The sequence below is a fragment of the Mus musculus genome, chromosome 1, assembly GCF_000001635.26.
Source record: "Mus musculus strain C57BL/6J chromosome 1, GRCm38.p6 C57BL/6J".
NCBI lineage: Eukaryota > Metazoa > Chordata > Mammalia > Rodentia > Muridae > Mus > Mus musculus.
Window position 1 is genome coordinate 3,316,140 of NC_000067.6, and position 19,246 is coordinate 3,335,385.

General features: G+C 39.0%; 1 protein-coding gene across 3 annotated transcripts in view; it reads right to left on the minus strand.

The window, feature by feature from the left end:
• Positions 1-19,246, minus strand: part of Xkr4 (X-linked Kx blood group related 4) — a 472,216-nt gene that overhangs the window by 116,407 nt on the left and 336,563 nt on the right. Inside the window, exon 3 of one of the 3 annotated variants that reach the window (XM_011238395.3) lies at positions 6,677-7,621. The exons of the other annotated variants lie outside the window; for them this stretch is intronic. Within the exon in view, the coding sequence (XP_011236697.1) occupies positions 7,608-7,621 (14 nt within the window). The 3' untranslated portion in view covers positions 6,677-7,607. Of the gene's footprint in view, positions 1-6,676; positions 7,622-19,246 lie in introns of those variants that run through there. 3 annotated transcript variants of the gene reach the window in all.

A 19,246-nucleotide genomic window follows, 5' to 3' on the forward strand; every position in this document is an offset into this window, starting at 1 on the left:
ATGGGACCTCATAAAATTACAAAGCTTCTGTAAGGCAAAAGACACTGTCAATAAGTCAAAAAGGCCACCAAAGATTGGGAAAGGATTTTTACCAATCCTAAATCTGATGGGGGACTAATATCCAATATATACAAAGAGCTTAAGAAGCTAGACTCCAGAAATTCAAGTTACCCCATTAAAAAATGGGCTACAGAACTAAACAAAGAATCCTCAACTGAGGAATTCAGAAGGGCTTAGAAGCACCTTAAAAATGTTCAACATCCTTAATCATCAGATAAATGCAAATGAAAACAACCTTGAGATTCCACCACACACCAGCCATAATGGCTAAGTTCAAAAATTCAGGTGACAGCAGATGCTAGCAAGGATGTGGAGAAAAAGGAACACTCCTCCATTGCTAGTGGGATTGCAAGCTTGTAAAACCACTCTAGAAATCAGTCTGGTGGTTCCTCAGAAAATTGGACACAGTACTACTGGAAGATCCAGCAATTCCTCTCCTTGGCATATACCCAGAAGAAGTTCCAACTGGTAATAAGGACACATGCTCCACTATGTTCATAGCAGCCCTATTTATAATAGCCAGAAGCTGGAAAGAACCCAGATGTCCCTTAACAGAGGAATAGATACAGAAAATTTGGTAAGTTTACACAATGGAATACTACTCAGCTGTTAACGATGAATTTATGAAATTTTTGTGCAAATGGATGGATCTGGAGGATATCATCCTGAGTGAGGTAACCCAATCACAAAAGAAGTCACTTGATATGCACTCCCTGATAAGTGAATATTAGCCCAGAGACTTAGAATATCCAAGATACAATTTGCAATACACAGGAAAATCAAAAGAAAGAAGACCAACATGGATATTTCATTCCTCCTTAGAATAGAGAACAAAATACCCATGGAAGGATTTACAGAGACAAAGTTTGGAGCTATGACTTAAGGATGGACTACCCCTACCTTGGGATCCATCCCATAATCAGCCACCAAACCAGAGATTATTGCATATTCCTGCAAGATTTTGCTGAAAGGACCCCGATAAAGCTGTCTTGTGTGAGGCTGTGCCAGTCCCTGGCAGATACAGAAGTGGATGCTCAAAGTCATCTATAGAATGTAACACAGGACCCCCATTGGTGGAGCTAGAGAAAGTACCCAAGGAGCTGAAGGGGTCTGCAACCCTATAGGTGGAACAACAATATGAACTAACCAGTACCCCAAGAGCTCATGTCTCTAGCTGCATATGTAGCAGAAGTTGGCCTAGTTGGCCATCATTGGGAAGAGAAGCCCCTAGGTCTTGCAAACTTTATATGCCCTATACAGGGGAATGCCAAGGCCAAGAAGTGGGAATGGGTGGGTATTGGAGCAGGGCAGGGGGAGAGTATATGGAACTTTCAGGATAGCATTTGAAATGTAAATAAATAAAATATCTAATTATATATATATATATATATATATATATATATATATATATATATATATATATATATATAGAGAGAGAGAGAGAGAGAGAGAGAGAGAGAGAGAGACTGGTTAACCCGAAGCCAAACTTTTCTGTGTAATTTCTGGATTCAGCCCTTCAACCCACCTGCTCTCTGTAGATTCATGCTGGAGGACAGTTTGCTATTGGGGTGAATTTAGATATTCATCTAGCAATATGGAGTTTCAGGGTGGGGCAGTAATATCTTACAACTCTTTGAGATTAGGAAGCACAAAGAAATTTGTTCTAAGGTTTTCAAAACAATAAGTGTGTGTGTGTGTGTGTGTGTGTGTGTGTGTATGTGTGTGTGTGTGTGTGTTTGTAGCTTGCTCATACTGTTCACAGGCAATTTGTGGGAGTCAGTTCTTTCCTTTCACCCAGGATTCTGGGGGTTCGAACTCAGTCCATTTTTCATAGATGTCTTTAGCCTTCTTTCATAGGCAATGTAAGCTTTTGTATCACCCAGCACCTGTAGAACAGGGAATCTGTTTTGGTGAGAATCTGTTTTGGTGAGAATCTGTTTTGGTGGGCAGCACAGGAACGGGAATACCCTGCATGGACCTCTATTGCTCATTCTGGGCAAACAGCTCATCATGTAGATGTTGATCTTCTCCTAAAGGCTTTGTGTATGTGCAGGTACAGACCCACTGGTCATAGTCACACTTGGTTGGGGCCATTTCACATACTCCCTGGATTGTATTGCTCTGCAAAATCACTTATGCTTCCCTGGTCCTGATCTGAAAATATACCGGGGACAAGATATCTTAAGACTGAAGAGTTGAGTCTATAATTTTCTGGCCCTTCTATGTCAATTACCTCTTCTCTACATGTCACATTCTCACTGTTATGTCATTTTGTTTTGTTTTGTGGCCCACTGAGCTTAACTTGACTGAGTCTATCTGTGTGACCATAGGTTTCATACTGTGCTTTGTAGCCTGGCCTTTATGACCAAAGACAATGATCATTGTCACTTAGAATCTGTGAGTAGCTAATAGTTCAACAAGGAGGCTATGACCCTATGAGGTCTTCCTTGACTTTTGACTGACTAACGACAGGGTTAGTTTTGTTCAGATCTGGGGAAGGCAACCTCAGCTGATGTCGGATAATGTTTGTGTCATGCACAAATTATATCATCTCTTGTCCTCCTGTCTTCTGGTTTAGATAGTCTTCTTGTCCCCCTTTGCATGGTGCTCCCTGAGCCTTAAAGGCAGTGGAATAAATGTCTAGGGGTAAGACTCAACCATCACTGTTTTTTTTTTCTTTGTTAGAACTTAGAGCAGCATGTGTCTCTGCTTTCACCATTGTTCATTGCAAAGAGAAGCATATCTAATATCTAATTAAGGCTGAGAGGAATATTTGTCTATAAGTATATACATAAATATTTAGAAGGCAGTTTGGGGACATGCCAATTTACCAATATCAGAGTAATAAGCTTCTCTCTAGCTCCTAGAATTTCCTTAGCCAAGGTTTTTCACTGAGTTCATGGTCAGAGTTCCCTCCTGTGGAGTCTACTATAAATCTAACTGGCTGGTTACCTTCACAGCAACATAACACTGTTGTTCAAGTAGGCATACCTTGTCTTGCAGAGTAGCATTGAAGTTTGTAGGATTAATAGCTGATTAAGACTGTTGATAACTTTTCTTCGCCAGCAGCTGACATAGTAGCTTCCAGTACCATGAAAGCCAGCCAGGAGGGAGGAAGCTTCCAGCACAATTCCAGGCTAATTTCCCCAGGTCTTCCAACTACAAAACATATGTTGTCTTCGGCATTAATAGCTTATCATTTAGTTCTAATGGGCAACCAAGAATGCAAACTCCTGTGTTGTTTTGGGAACCACTGGGTCTTGCAGGACTTTCAGAAAAAAAAGCCAATATACAAAATAACTCTACCAAAAAAAAAAAAAAAAAAAAAACTTTTTCTGTTCCAAATGGCAAACACACTAAGAAAGAATTAACAGCAACAAAGGCATGGCATTCACAGGAGCCCAAAGAAGTACATCAGGATGAATCTAACCAAGGAGGTAAAGGACTTCTTCAGTGTAAACCGCAAAACTTAGGTTGTCCTGCTTGTGTAGCTCAAGCTTTATACACTAAGCCAGCTCATCAACAGCTATTCTTTCTGTAAAAAATGATCTAACAACTCTTACGCGTTAACTCTAGACAACAAGCTTCATAATTGCTTTCCCATCTCTTCTCACTCCTTTTTGTTGTTTTTTGTTGTTGTTGTTGTTGTTGGTTTTGTTTTTTGTTTTTCTGACATTGTCTTATGTAGTGTAGGCTACTGGAACTTGTTCTGTGGCTTAGCCTGACTTTTAACTCTTGACTGACTTGACTTCTCCTTCTGAGTGCAGAGCTTACGGGTACGCACTATCACACACACACTTTATTTTAAGCTCCTGTTGCCATTGTTTTATTGAAGAATTTCTTTTTCTCCATTCCATTGATCCAGGTTTTATTCTTATTTTTTAGAGGTTGCCTTAAAAATCATCACCTGAATGTCATGATCTAAAGGCTAAATCCGAATCTTAGTCTCCTTCCTACATATTTACCAGATTGTGGCTTTGTTTAAAATCTATTTACCTCATTCACATGCTATTTTTTTTCCAAGATTTAAATTCTATCTTTGATTTTAAGTCACACAAATAAGACATTGTTGTTTTACTGTTTAATGATATTACTGTTGGTTTGGGTTTACCCCCACTGGAATATCCTCCTGCCTTCTGCCTCATTTCTTCTTACACATCATGCTTTCTTTATTGACTAGTTCTTCTATATAAACATCAACTGTTTTATGAGACTATTTAGTGTCTGTGTATCTTTTTAGCTGTGTTTTTATATCATGTGACCAAAACATGTTTCACTTGACATATACTTCTAGGTTGATAATTTTCCCCCTTTCTTCCCGTTCCTCTGCCTCCTCTTCTCCCTCCTCCTCCTCTTTTTCTTCATCCTCTCCTGGACCTCTGCACATTGAAGATATTATTCCAAAACAATATGGCTTCCATCTTTTTTATTGAGAGTTAGCACTTAGTGTAAAATATATTTGTCTTCATGAGCCAGACTTCAGAGACAAATGCGTTTTGTCAAGCAGGTTTTGAGTTTTTGATCCAGAGGCTATGTTTATCTGTATAATAAGCCATGTTGTCAGGAACAAAAGACCACCAGCCATTCAACATTGATTTTGGCAGGCTCATCTCTTGGCATCTTCTTTATTAGGCTTGTTTTTTTATCTTCTCTCTGTGATCTGCTTCCCATGTCTACACCTCACTTACCTTCTGGCATGGGAAATGTGTTTGGGACCCCTGATCACTGAGCCATCAAGGCTGTTTTGGTGCTGCTGTAGGTGGTCCTCTCTGGATTGAACTCAGACTGAATTAACTGCTCTCCTCTGTTTCTGTGTATCCAGGGGCTTCGCTTGCTAAGTCATTTTGTGTCCAGGTTCTGTCCCTCCTGCAGTCACACTGCCTAACTTGTTTTCTCTCCTGATTGCACCCAGGTTATACTCAATTTTTGATCATTCATCTTGTTTTCTTAACAATTTTACCCATTGCTACTGCTTTGCTTGTTGCAAGTTACTTAACATTTTCTTTTAAAGGATTTTCTTGTTTTGATTATTAACATACCCAATGGTCACCTGTCTGGACACCACATACAAAACAATTTTTACCCAGCAAAGCATTTTAAATTAAAGCAAACCTAGTATTTATTAGTTTTTCTTAATGTCTTCTATTTTCCAGATCTTGCTTTAAAGACGAGGTAGCCCTGTGTCATTTAATCCTCCCAATCATCCCCCGAAGTACGTCATAGTTAAAACTACTAGTTTTGTAGATGAGGAGGTATGGCTATTGTTTTCTTTGATTCAATACTGTTGGTGGAGTTACCTAGACAATCTTGCTTCAGAGACACACTGTAGTAGAGCTAGTCTAAAGTAGCAGCATTTAGTAGGCCACAGGAAGCATGTGACCAGTGATGCTCCTTCTGTGCCATTCACATTTTCATGGCTGGAGGATTCTGGGTGAGTTTTAACCACAGAGCCCTGAAGCTGAGCATGCAGATGTCCATGAGCATTATCATGCTGAGGAGCTCAGGATGCTGCCAGCAGCCCTGAGAGGAGGTGACAATCTCTAGACAGGCAGCTGCTTTGCTATTTAAGCCCAATTCAAGGATCACAGGTAAACTTCTACATCTGATTTGGGCTAGAAACCTTCCACTTTAATATAGCAAATTTAATAAACACTTTGCTAAAGTTATTTGTGGATTTGGTTTGGATAGCAGAATCTTGTTATCAGCACTTTTATGTTCAACATATTTCCTTAACAAAGACATATTTTTTTTCTTTTCTGTGGCAAATACATATTCAATCTGTGCTGAATGCTTGAGTTGGAACAGTAAATCTCATAATTTCTTATATCACAGATTCCTCTTCTTTGTTTAAAAGAATAGATAGGAGAGACCTAGAAGATCTAGTGAATGTAATAAAATGCAGTGCACAGACTCTGACTCTGAGAACCTTGTGGCACACACAAACGCTGGGATCAGGATCCCTGCAGCCAGAGCATCCATGGTATTTGGATCAATAAACTTGTGAAGCTTGAAAGGTCCATAGAGATAATCAATCCCAACATATTTAACTTACAGGGGGTGAGGGAGGGAATGGAGATTCTGAGGAGAGAAGTGATTTGCAGAGTGGCCACCCTGGAAGTCTGCTCCAAATCTCTGTGAATCCCTCTATAGAGACATATGATAGAACCATATTTGGTGACATGCACTTTGCAATAAATTGTCAGTGTCTACAAATGGAGGTCAACAGACTTCAGGGAGAAACGTCCTCTTTGAGAAAGGACTCTACCTGAGGAGGCAGAATGCCTTTCCAAAGTGATGGTAGAGGACTTCTCAGGTCAAACGTGAGCATAGCTCAGGAATTTTCCAGGATAGACATCAACTTTTGCACAACACCATTCTAATTCCGCTGTGGTAAATATAGGCTCTGATCAGCAACTTGTCAAATCCATTTATTTTTAAATCCCTCTGTGCTTAAAAACACATCTGCAGATGAATCTCAGCAGAGCTACAGCACCAGTGAACTGCTGTTCCCTTCAATGGTGATGCCAATGATGGATGGGCAAGAATTACATCTTGGATGTCTAAATATTGTCACTAAAAATAGAATCACAGTAAAGCAAAGCATCTAGACATTTCATGGGAGCTAAAAAATGTTTAATTGTTTGAATAAGAAAAATGTTTCTGATCAAATGTCTCATACAGCTCATATAAAATCCTATACATAACAGAATGTATTCATTAAGGATTACCATAGAACAAGAAAGCTTTGTGTGTGGGGGGGGGGGGTGAATTGTGTGCTTGGTAAGCAGTTGCACTGAGGAATAATAGACTATATTGAAAATGATTTGCAGTAAGGTGCCTTGTTTGGGCCAGTACAACATGCACACACTTTTGCATGTTTCATCTTTAAGCAGAATTATATTTGTCAAGGATCACCTGGGAGACACCAGGAGTAGCTAACATGTCTCTAGTATATTCCTTAACAGACTGTGCAGTTAGGTGCCTGTCAGAACTAGCTTATTAGCAAAACCCATGAATGTTTGCCTCCAAGTTCCATTATTTTGTACTTTAGTGATGATGAGTCAGAAGCTTTATATGGTCTGTGCCCTGCCCTTTGGATATCTACAGTATCTGAGGAATATCCTCAGCTCAAAAATATGTCTCCTTCTCTGCAACATTGTTGTTTTTCTCTTCTGAACTCAGAAGGAGATCCTGGGTCATTACCTTAATCTATTAGCTCTACAGTTTGTCTAGATATTTGAACTCTGAGTACCTTACACCAACACCAGGACAGTTGAAGATTCTAGTGGATTAGTGGGAGCATATTTGGGGCAGCAAGGAATCTTGGTACCATTGTGACTGGGTAAGTCACAAAGGAAACCTGGACATTCAAAGTTATTTTAGCATGTTTAAGTGTATATAAAGACCCCCAAACCAAAGCACCACTTCCTTCCTTTCTTCTCTCCTTCCTTTCTTTGTAGAGTTGTAACAGATTCCAGACTTTAGTAGGCTCCCAGACCTTAGCAGATACCATGATGGAAGAACTGTTCAGGCCATGGACCCAGCATTTAGGCATCAAGACCTGCCAAAATGAGAACAAAGGACCAATCTATTAAAGCCCATAGTTCCGGGAGTGTCCCTAAGAAGACTAACCTTGCCCTTAGGTTTCTGTAGGTCTGCTTCTGGCTAACTACTCTTGCTTAAGTTTAGTGTATCAATGCAGGATATGGTTTTTGTATGTAAAAGTTCACTTTAAAAATGGCTCATCACTGTACTTGAATCCTGAACATGCAGTTTAGTCTCTAGGCAGCTAATAATAATTTGTATTTACTTAAACCTATGTCTGAGTAGTCTTCTCTGGTGGATACCCCACAACAGGACAAGGCATCGTATGTAAAGCTAGAGGACCAATCTTTTTTGTTGTTATATTTTTAAGACTTTTAAAAATTTATGCATTATGTGTTTTGCCTTTATGAATGTCTATATATCATAGATATGCAGTGTCCACAGAGGCCAGAAGAACATGTTGGATCCCTTAGAATGTGAGTTACAGTCAGTAAGCCATCATGCAGGTACTAGGAACCAAGCCCAGGTCTAGATGAATAATATTAATTAGCATGTGATATAAACACAGCTGGCATATGTGTACACATTGACTTTGAAGACAAGACAAAAGTCACACAATGGACAGGCACAGCATTATTGTGTAAAAGTGGTTTGAATTGAATTATTCTTTCATTGAATTGAATTGTTCTTTCATTGAAACATAGAAGTTCCAAAGTAAAAAGATAATCTCATGCTGAGCGAAAAGAAATCAATTTCTATTAATAGATTACACACACAAGTTCAGCATATGCATAGGCGACTGTGCTTGCAAATACTGTATGAGGACTATCAAGGACAGAACCGAGGTCCATTGACTTTTTCTGAGCATGCTAACAAAGTGAGCATGTCTCTATGTCACCAGCCCAGAATGTAATCTCCTTTACAACCTCACATGGATAAAAAGATTGGATTTCATCCAATTAATAAATATTATTGTATTATGTGCACATATATTTTTCTGAGTATTAAACATGAGTAGAAGTTTAATAGCAAGGAAGAGTAATGAAAAATGAAGATTTTCAAGGTTACATAGAGTTCTTTATGAAATATTTTCATAGCTGGATTTAAATTTTTTTTTCTGCCAGTGAGACTAAATAGATAAAAGGTTCAACTAGGACGAGTTACTTCAGCACTGATAAAGTTAGTACACATATTCTGAAGTCTATCAAGGGTGGCATATGATGACATGTGCTTGGAACTCTCAAACTGGGGAAGCCCAGGCATGAGACTTAAGGGTTCAAGGTTATATTAAACCCAGAACTACACAATAAGGTCAAAGGCAGCCTGACCTATATCTACATGAGAGACAATATTTTAAAGAGAGAGACAGAGACAGAGGCAGAGACAGAGAGACAGAGAAAAAGACAAAGAGAGTGACAGACAGAAAGGATGAAAGAAAGACTAGTGAGAAAATGCTGTAAAATTGTGAGTCACTGTTTTAAATTACTTTAACAGGTTGACTATATTTCACATTATTGTGTATATATGTTTCTTGTTAAATAAGTAAAGGCATGAGCATGTGTGAGTGTGTGTGTGTGTGTGTGTGTATGTGTGTGTGTGTGTGTGTGTGTGCTTTTGGGACATGGTTCTCACTAATTATCTAGGCTGTCTGAGTGGCTGGCCAGCAAGGCCTAGAGCTCCTCCATCTGGTGAGAGTATTTTGTCTCTCTGGGATTTTCTGGGATTACAATGCACACCTCCACTCCTGGTTTTCCTTTATGTGTACTGGTGATCATACTTAGGTCCTTATACATCCATGGCAAGCGTTGTTTTAATTGTGCTACTTCCCAGCTGCTGGTAAATACATGTGGGTACAGTAGAGCATACATGTAGGTACAGTATAGCATGTAGCAAAGAAAAGAAGAAGAGTGAATGTAAGGTGATTAAAGACTTAATGCAGGTAATAGAGGTGTCATGAAAGAGTACATGAACCTCTCTCTCTCTCTCTCTCTCTCTCTCTCCCTCCCCCCCCCCCAGGCACATAAGTGCATAAATGCATACTTGATCATGAAAACTGTAAAACCAAGTAAGAAACACCAGTTTGGAAATGGCTATTTTAACTTCTCTTCTTTGATTCTGGTTAGTTTTGTGGAATGATATGTTTTTTATTTCAAAGTTGTAATTAATAACATTTTGATAAATTATAAGGGAAAAGGGAAAGTAACTCATGCTATGTTGAAGGTGACTTGTTCTGACAACTGCTGGTATTTAAAGGCTTGATTCCTGTATTCTGTCCCTCCTTTTCATCCTTCCTTCAGCAAACACTGAGCATCTGTCTGCTCTGAACAGTTAGTGCCTTCTCTTCAATTCTTTTGATTAAACTTGCTTTTAAAGGTTTTAGTTTTTCAAAGAATGATGCCTACCCCACCTCACAGATTATAGGGACTTTTCCTCACAGGGGAAAAAATAGAGTCTAGAAACTCATTTACAAATGTCAATGGGTCCTAAGAAAACAAATCACTTAAACCAGTATCCATTACCCTTGGAAATTAGAACGCAAAAAGTAAGTAATGCCAAATTATTTATTAGCTGATTTTGTCTGTTATAGTCACACTTACTCTAAGGGAAGCTGGACTCTGCATTATAATTAAGTTGGCTTCTATGTAGAGTCATTCTTACTCTGTGACAATGTCTCTTTGATTATTAGACTGAGAGTCTAAGACAAACCTCATATGTTTACTTTTTAAAATAAAAATACAGACCAATTGAACTTAGATATTTTCTTCCTTTCTGTAATATATTTCTGTGTCATTATTGAATGGAAATAAAGAAATCCTGGGCAATCACTGTTTAAGAAAAGAGTACCATGCATAAAAAAAAATAAATTTTAGCTTACAATATAAAGTATTGAAAATACTTAAATTGCTCAAAATTAACTCAGCAGATACAATCCTCTGAAAAAACTAAGTCTTTCCTTTCAATAAACAAGGTTCAAGGACAGCCATTGTGAATGAAGAGCCACAAAGATCTGGATTGTCTACAGAATGTCCCATGCTAGAGTGAGACTCTCACAACCACCTCACTTTTTGTTTTGTCAAGAAGAAAATAATGTAAGTGAGACAAAGCTTTGGCTTCAGAGGGTGAAATTTGACCCTCTCTTGGAAAATGTAGTGAAAATAAGAAAGCTTTTAAAATAGAGGGACAGTAAGTTTACAGCTAACAAATTATAGTTGATAATTGGAATTTTTATCAGAACTTCCTTTTTTTCTAAAGGTATTTTCATATCCACAAGGGGAAAATCATTAATTGCTGGTCAGAGAAAAAACATGGAACTGCAGAAATGGTCCATGCCAGGAGCTGATATCAGACTATTTATCCAGTGATAGTATTCAAAATACATTGAGAAATGAAGAAGTTACACTGTGTGTGTGTGTGTGTGTGTGTGTGTGTGTGTGTGTGTGTGTGTGTGTGAGTATTTATAGGTAATCTAGAAAATTTGTTATACTTATTCTATATCTATATCTACCTATCTATCTATCTATCTATCTATCTATCTATCTATCTATCTATAAATATTTACCCTTTATAACCCATTGCCATTTCTAATTGTCATCTCTCAATACTTAGAAAAACATTGTAATCTCAGGGTTGCTTTGATTAGCATTTCCCTGGTGATTAAGGATGTTGAACATTTTTTCAGGTGCTTCTCAACCATATGCTATTCCTCAGTTGAGAATTCTTTGTTTAGCTCACACCACTGAGAATGTCTAAGATCAAGACTTTAGGTGACAGCAGATGCTGGCGAGGATGTGGTGAAAGAGGAACACGCCTCCATTGCTGGTGGGATTGCAAGCTTGTACAACCACTCTGGAAAACAGTCTGGTGGTTCCTCAGAAAATTGGTCATAGTACTAATAGAAGATCCAGCAATACCTCTCCTGGGCATATACCCAGAAGATGTTCCAACTTGTAATAAGGACACATGCTCCACTATGTTCGTAGCAACCCTATTTATAATAGCTAGAAGCTGGGAAGAACTCAGATGCCCCTCAACAGAGGAATGGATACAGAAAATGTGGTACATTTACACAATGGACTACTACTCAGCTATTAAAAACAATGAATTTACGAAATTCTTAGACAAATGGATGGATCTGGAGGATATCGTCCTGAATGAGGTAACCCAATCACAAAAGAACTCACATGATATGTACTCACAGATAAGTGGATATTAGCCCAGAAACTTAGAATACTCAAGATACAATCTGCAAAACACATGAAACTCAAGGAGAAGGAAGACCAAAGTTTGGATATTTCATTTCTCCTTAGAATGGGGAACAAAATATCCATGGAAGGAGTTACAGAGACAAAGTTTGGAGCTGAGACAGAAGGAAGGACCATCCAGAGACTGCCCCAACTGGGGATCCATCTCATAAACAGCCACTAAACCCAGACAGTATTGCATATGCCAGAAAGATTTTGCTGACAGGACCCCAATTTAGCTGTCTCTTGTGAGTCTATGCCAGTACTTGGCAAATACAGAAGTGGATGCTCACAGCCATCTATTGGATTGAACACAGGGCCCCCAGTGGAGGATCTTGAGAAAGTATCCAAGGAGCTGAAGGGGTCTGCAACCCTATAGGAGCAACAACAATATAAACTAACCAGTACCTCCAGAGCTCATGTCCCTAGCTGCATATGTAACAGAAGATGGCCTAGTAGGGGGAGGGTATAGAGGACTTTCAGGATAGCATTTGAAATGTAAATGAAGGAAAAAAAAAAGAAACACATTCTACACAGAAACCCCACACCTGGAAGAATTTCATAAAAATTCCCTTCCCAGCAACACACAGCTACTGCACTCTCCTAAAAGCACAGAACAACATAAACCAAGGAACAAAACACCCATATAACAAAAACATGACTAGATCTCAGCCCCTAGAATTACAATCTTCCTGAACCTAGGTACCTAGACGCTAGCATAAAAACACAATCAGTACCACTCAAGGCAATATGTCTCTACTTGAGGCGAGTAATTCTACTACAATATGCCCTGATATATGCAACATTGCTGAAGTACAGACAAGAACCTTAAAATAGTCTTTATGAATGTCATAGAGCTTTGTTAAGAGGAAAAGAGTGACTCCCTTAAAGAAATTATAATAAACACAAAGCAGCAGTGGAAAGAAATGAGTAAAACAGTTCAAGACATGAAAGTGAAAAGAGAATCAATTAAGAAAATACAAACCAAGAGAAAAATCTGAAAATGAAAAATTTAAGAACTTGAACAGTCATCTTAGAGGCAAGCCTCTCCAATAGAATATAAGTGACTGTAGAAAGAATCTCAGATATTGGGGACACAATAGAAGACCTAGCATAAAACATCCAGGAAATCTGGGTTACACTAAAGTGATCAAATGTATGAATAACAGCAATAGAGGAAGTATAAGAAACCCAAGTCAAAGATACAGAAAATATTTTCAGCAAATATACAGATTGGACCAGAGGGGAGAGTACATGGAGAAAAAGAAAAATACATTCCATGATAAAAACCAAACTAAGATGTATCTATCAAAAATCCAGTCCTAGCTGGCCGTGGTGACACAAGTCTTTAATCCCAGCACTCGGGAGGCAAAGGCAGGTGGAATTCTGAGTTTGAGGCCAGTCTGGTCTACAAAGTAAGTTCCATGACAGCCAGAGCTATACAGAGAAACCCTGTCCAAAAAAAAAAAAAAAAAAAAAAAAAAAAAAAAAAAAAAAAAAAAAAAAATCAGTCCTGTAGAAGGTACTAGAAGAACAGAACGTCAACCTGAACAGTTTAACCACACACAAGAAGACATAAGTAATAAATATTCCCAGACCAGCAAATCAAAAGAGAGGGAAACACACCAGAACAACAGAATAACAAGAATCAACAATCATTGATCATCAAAACTCTCAATATCAATGCTCTCAATTACCAATAAAAAGACACAGACTAACAAAATGGATGTGAAAACAAGATCCATCACCCTGCTGAATCCAAGAAAAAGACCTCAACATCAAAGGAAGTTATAACCTCAGGATAAAAGGATGGAAAAAGATATTCCAAGCAAATGGACATAAGAAGCAAAATGGTTTAGCCATTTTAATGTCTGAACAGATTTTCTAGAATTGAATGAAACAGAATACAAAACATCCAAACTTATGAGACACAATGAAGGCAATTCTGAGTCAAGTTCATAGCATACATAAAAAAAAAAAAAATTGAAGAGATTTTATACTAGTAACATAACAGCAAACCTGAAAACTCTAGTGCAAAAAGAAGAAATCACACCCAAAAGGAGTAGATGATAAGAAATAGTCAAACTCTGGACAGAAGTTAATAAAATTGAAAATAACAAACAAATAAACAAAAACAACACAAAGAATCAATGAAAAAGTTGATTCTTTGAGGAATTCAATATGATTGACAAACTCTTAGTCAAGTTAACTCAAAAGTGGAAAAAAAGGAGATCCACATCGACAAAATTAGAGAAGAACATACTTTAAAAACTTGCAACTCCTACTCAAATTGCTGGAATTGCAGACAAGTGCCCCAAGCTCTTATAGAATCATGTTTTAGCCAAAAGGGAAGAAAGTGAAAAACCTTAAGAAAGCTGTTTTACAGCCTGAGATTCTATCTTACAACAATTAGAATAGCTTGATAAAAAAACTCAAGCAACAGCACGCTCTGTCAAGGAGATGGAATAAAGGGAACACTCCTTCACTGCTGATGGAAGTGCAAACTTGTACAACCACTCTGGAAATCAATCTGTGGGTTTCTCAGAAAAAAAATGGAAATAGTTCTACCTGAAGACCTTGCTATACTGCTCCTGGGCATATCCCCAAAAGATGCTTCACCATACCACATGGACACATGCTCCACTATATTTATAGCAGCTTTATTTATAATGGCCAGAAGATGGAAACAACCCAGATGTCTCTAAACCAAAGAATGGATACAGAAAGTGTAGTTCATTTATACCATGGAATACTATTCAGCTATTAAAAATAAGGACACCATGAATTTTGCAGGCAAATGGATGGGACTAGACAATATCATCCTGAGTGAGGTAATCCAGACCCAGAAAAGCATGCATGGTCTACACTTACTAAGTGGGCATTGCCACAAAATACAGAATGCCTGTGATACAGCTCACAGACCTGAAAATGTTAAACAAGAAGGAAGGCCCAAGTAAGGATACTTGAATCTCACCTAGAAGGGGTAACAAAATAATCATGGCTGGCAGAGAGTCCTGGATGGGAAAGGGGAGGGCACAATGAATAGGGGTGTTGGATCAGATGTGGGAAGATGTGGGTTGCTTCCTATTTCTGGTTATTACAAATAAAGCTGCTATTAGACAGGGCCAGGAAAATAAATAGAAATCTGCAGCTGCTGGGGGTGTAGAGTGTGGGGTATGGGGGGAATCTCTAGTAAGTCCAGAGACCTGGAATGGGGGAGGCTCCCAGGAGTCAATGTGGGTGACCTTAGCCAAGATGCCTAACATTGGGGACATGTAACCTGAAGAGGCTACCTCCAGTAGCCAGACAGATCTTCCAATGGAGGGATGAAGGTACCAACCCACCCACAAAACTTTTAACCCAAAATTTGTCCTGTCAAAAAGAAATTCAGGGACAAATATGGAGCAGCTACTGGTGGAATGGCCCAACCAATAACTAGCTACACTTGAGATCCATCCCATGGGCAAGCAACTATTAAAGTTACTCTGTTATGTTTATAGACAGGTGCCTGGCAAAACTGTCCTCTGAGAGGCTCTACACAGTAGCTGACTGAAACATATGGAGATACCCAAAGCCATACATTAGATGGAGGTTCAGGACCGTTATGGAAGACTTGGTGGAAAGATTGAAGGTCCTGAAAGTTGTAGGAACTCCACAGAAATACCAACATTGTCAATTAACCTGAACTACTGGGTGCTCTCAGATACTGAGCCACTAACCAAAGAGCATACCCGAGATGGTCTGAGGTCTCCAGCACATATGTAACAAAGAGCTGCCTTGCCCTTTGTCAGTGGGAAAGGATGTACCTAGTCCTGCAGAGAATTGATACACCAGGGTTGGGGAATACCCAGGAGGTCCCTACTCTCCCTGAGGCAAAGGGACAAGGGTGGGGAAGGGACTCTGTTAGGGGAAGCTGGCAATGTTTGGGATATAAACAAGCAAACAAACAAGCAAATGAAGTTTGCAGGTAAATAGATAGAGCTGAAAAAATCAGTCTGCAGGAAGCAACCTAGACACAGAAAGACAAATATGGTACATAGTCACTTGTAAGTGGACATTAGCTGTTAATTTGATGATAAGAAAGCTATAAGAGTAGAACCACAGAGGTTAGATATAAAGTAAGGGATTTGGGTTACAGATAGACCTCTTACAAAAGGGAAGTAGAATAAATAGTTATGGATATATGGGGGTTGGATGTGGGGTGGAATGTGAGGATCAAGTAAAGATGGGAAAGGAAGGGAGAGATGAAGAAGATAATGTAAGGAGAAACATCTAAAAACGTCATTTGAGGGGTAGTATGGAAACCCAATACAGAGGAAGCTTCTTAAAATATATACATACATGAAGGGGATCTAAATGAAATCTTCAAAGAACAGGCAGAGCCCAAACTTAACATCTCTTTTCTACAAATAAAGCTTCTAGGAGTGGGAATGAGTTATATCTAACTGAGTTGTTGGCTGAAAGTGTCCCATGGGAATTCCCAAACAGCCCAGGCTATTGCCAAGATTATAGGTATCTCTCCACAAACCGATGGCAAGCCTCATTGCTGAAGACAACATCTACACAACTAATTTAACATGGCACTCTACAAGCTACCAATGAAGAAACATAAACACCAATACAGCTTCAAATTATTTGACATGAAATGGTGTCCTGCCTGACAGATATGCTTGTTCAATGGTAGCACAAAGCTTACAGGAGTAACCAGCCAATATCCTATTTGACTATAGGCCCACTCACAAGATAGAGTCCATACCCAATACTGCTTGGGTAACCAAGAATCTGAAAATACATAGCCCAGAGACCAAGGGTAAAACCAAAGACTACTGTTTTACTAAAGGAGCATAGCAATAAAATGACTAATGACATTCTGCTAATAGGTCAGTGTCTTGCTCAGCCATCATCAGAGAAGTTTCCACATGTAGCAGATGGGAGCAAATACAGACACCCACAGCTTTAAATGATTACACTTTCCCAAATTAAAGGAAAAAGTTTATATTAAAAGAAAAATACAACTTCCATTTTGCCAAGTTCTGTGGGTCAAGGGAATTGATCTTTAGCTGTAGTCACTACTATCAATAAACACTGACATTTAAATGCATTTTGAATTTTGATGTTGAATAAGTTTTAACTGAAGTGAATTTGCAGTCTATCTTAGAGATGCAGACCAATATTTGAAGGAATAAAGAATTTCTGCCCAGTGAAATCACCAAGAAGCTTCTCTCTGTGTGAAGCTAGGTACTGGAAGGCTTTTCTCTCCTCTGGAACCATTTTGTATTATCTCATGGAGAAGACTGAACTTTACATGAGCACATTCTAATTACTTCTCTACTTAATCAATGTCCAGACATTTCCATGACATCCAAATTATTAATCGAACTCATTTAAAATATCTTAAATTAAGGCTTTTATTTTAAGATATTAATGGTTCATTTGCAGTTGTAAGAAATTCACAGAACAATCTATAGACTAATGTTTTAGTCCTTCCCAACCCAACACTCAAATTCTTGGCTGAATCAGATCGGACCATGTCCAGACACCTGAAAATTCACATGCTGAAGTCTTCATGCCCAGATAATTCAAAATATTATGATGTCTGAGGACAGGTTCTTTAAAGAGGTGATTTAGCTGAAGTTCTGTCCCTCCTGTGCTTGCTTCTTGCTGCAATGTAGCTGATATGGAGAAAACCATGTTTGGGAGATGAAGAAGAGCAAAATGAAAAGAGAGGCATTACCAGAAACCAACTCTGTCAGCAATTTGATCTCACACATCCAAGTCCTGCTGTGAGAGATGCATCTCTGCTAAGTCTGAACTTTGGGAACTGTCACTGCTGCCTTTGTTACAGAATTATGTCATTGCACAGCCCCAGGCCTGAATGTTGGCACAGCTGAATAGATCATTTCTGCAGTCACAAAAGCTCCTCCAACTGTTCAACAGCCTATCCAACTCTTCTTGCCTACCTCCATCTTTATCCTGTGAGAATATTCAACTTCCTTTCTCCCTCCCCCTCCTTTCCCCTCTTATCCCCTCCCGTCTTGTTTTTCTTTATCATTTTCTTCACTGAGGCTAAAACATACTTGTAAGCCACTCTACCTCTCAGATAGATACTTTTATCCTCCCAACAATATGTTTTTTACTATGCAATCATATCACTTGAAAATTCTTACACAAGGGATGTGGTTTTGTTTGCTTCTTTGTTCATTTTTATTTAGCCCATGTTTATAGTTCAGGAGTATTTAATACAAGACTGCTATGACTATTGGTATATGATGTTTTGTGTGAATGTGATTTCAGTTTTTGAAGCATGAGTTCAAGAATGCAGTGGCTGAGTGATATAACACAGGGATGCAGGTTTTTATGAACTTGCTAAACTGTTCTCTGGACGGGGAACTCTTTCTCCTTTATCCATCATCTCTGCATGAGGGAACCTGTTTCATTGCATCCTCATAGGCATTTGTCATTGTCACTATTTCTTAGTTTATCCCTTCAGAAATGTGTACAGTGAACTTAAGATTTATAAAATGCCAGCACAGAGTAGAGATGTGGATCTCCACTCCAACCTTTTGACAGTTGCCAAGAAGGGGTCAATCCGTTTTCTTGAGTGGAGTAACACTGGCGATATCAACCGCACTCTTGGGTAGGCTTCATGTTAAGGCCAACACAAATTGAGCTCCATTAGCTTTTTTAATAATATGGGGGAAGATTGGGTCGTTAAGGATGTGAAAGAGGACCTAGGAGGAGTTGAGGGAAAAGAAATAATATGATCAAAAAATATACTGAATAAAATTCTTAAACATTAAATAAAGACATTATTTTTTAAAAGGTGTCTCCATGTAGTTTAAAGTTATGTGCTTGTGATGGCCAGCGACATGGAACATCTTTTCAAATGCTCACTGCATGTATATATTCTTATTTTTGAACTTTCATTCTTCATCAATTCCTAATCATATTCTCACAACTTTCCATTGCATGTGTGTTATTATTGTCTCAAAACAATATATGAGAGTCTGTGCAGGTCAGCTCATAGACTGCAAAGGGTAAGCGAATGAACTGCAGAAGCAACACAGCTTCTGAAACAGACCCCATTTCGGGCACCTGACATTCGGACACCTTCCCTGCCAGAGGAGAGGTATCCACCCAGGAGGGCTCAGCCGAAGCAGGTAAGGGAGCCATCTTGGATCCCGGATCCCTCAGAGACTAGTCTGTGCAGGTGAGAGTATGGACTACAGAAGCTACACAGCTTCTGGGACAGACCCCATTTCGGGCTCCAGACATCTGGGCACCTTCTCCGCTAGAGCAGAGTTGTCCACACTAGAGGGCTCAGCCTGAGCAGGTGAGGGAGCCATCTTGGGTCCTGGATCCCTCAGAGACCATTCTGCACAGGTCAGCTTACACACTGC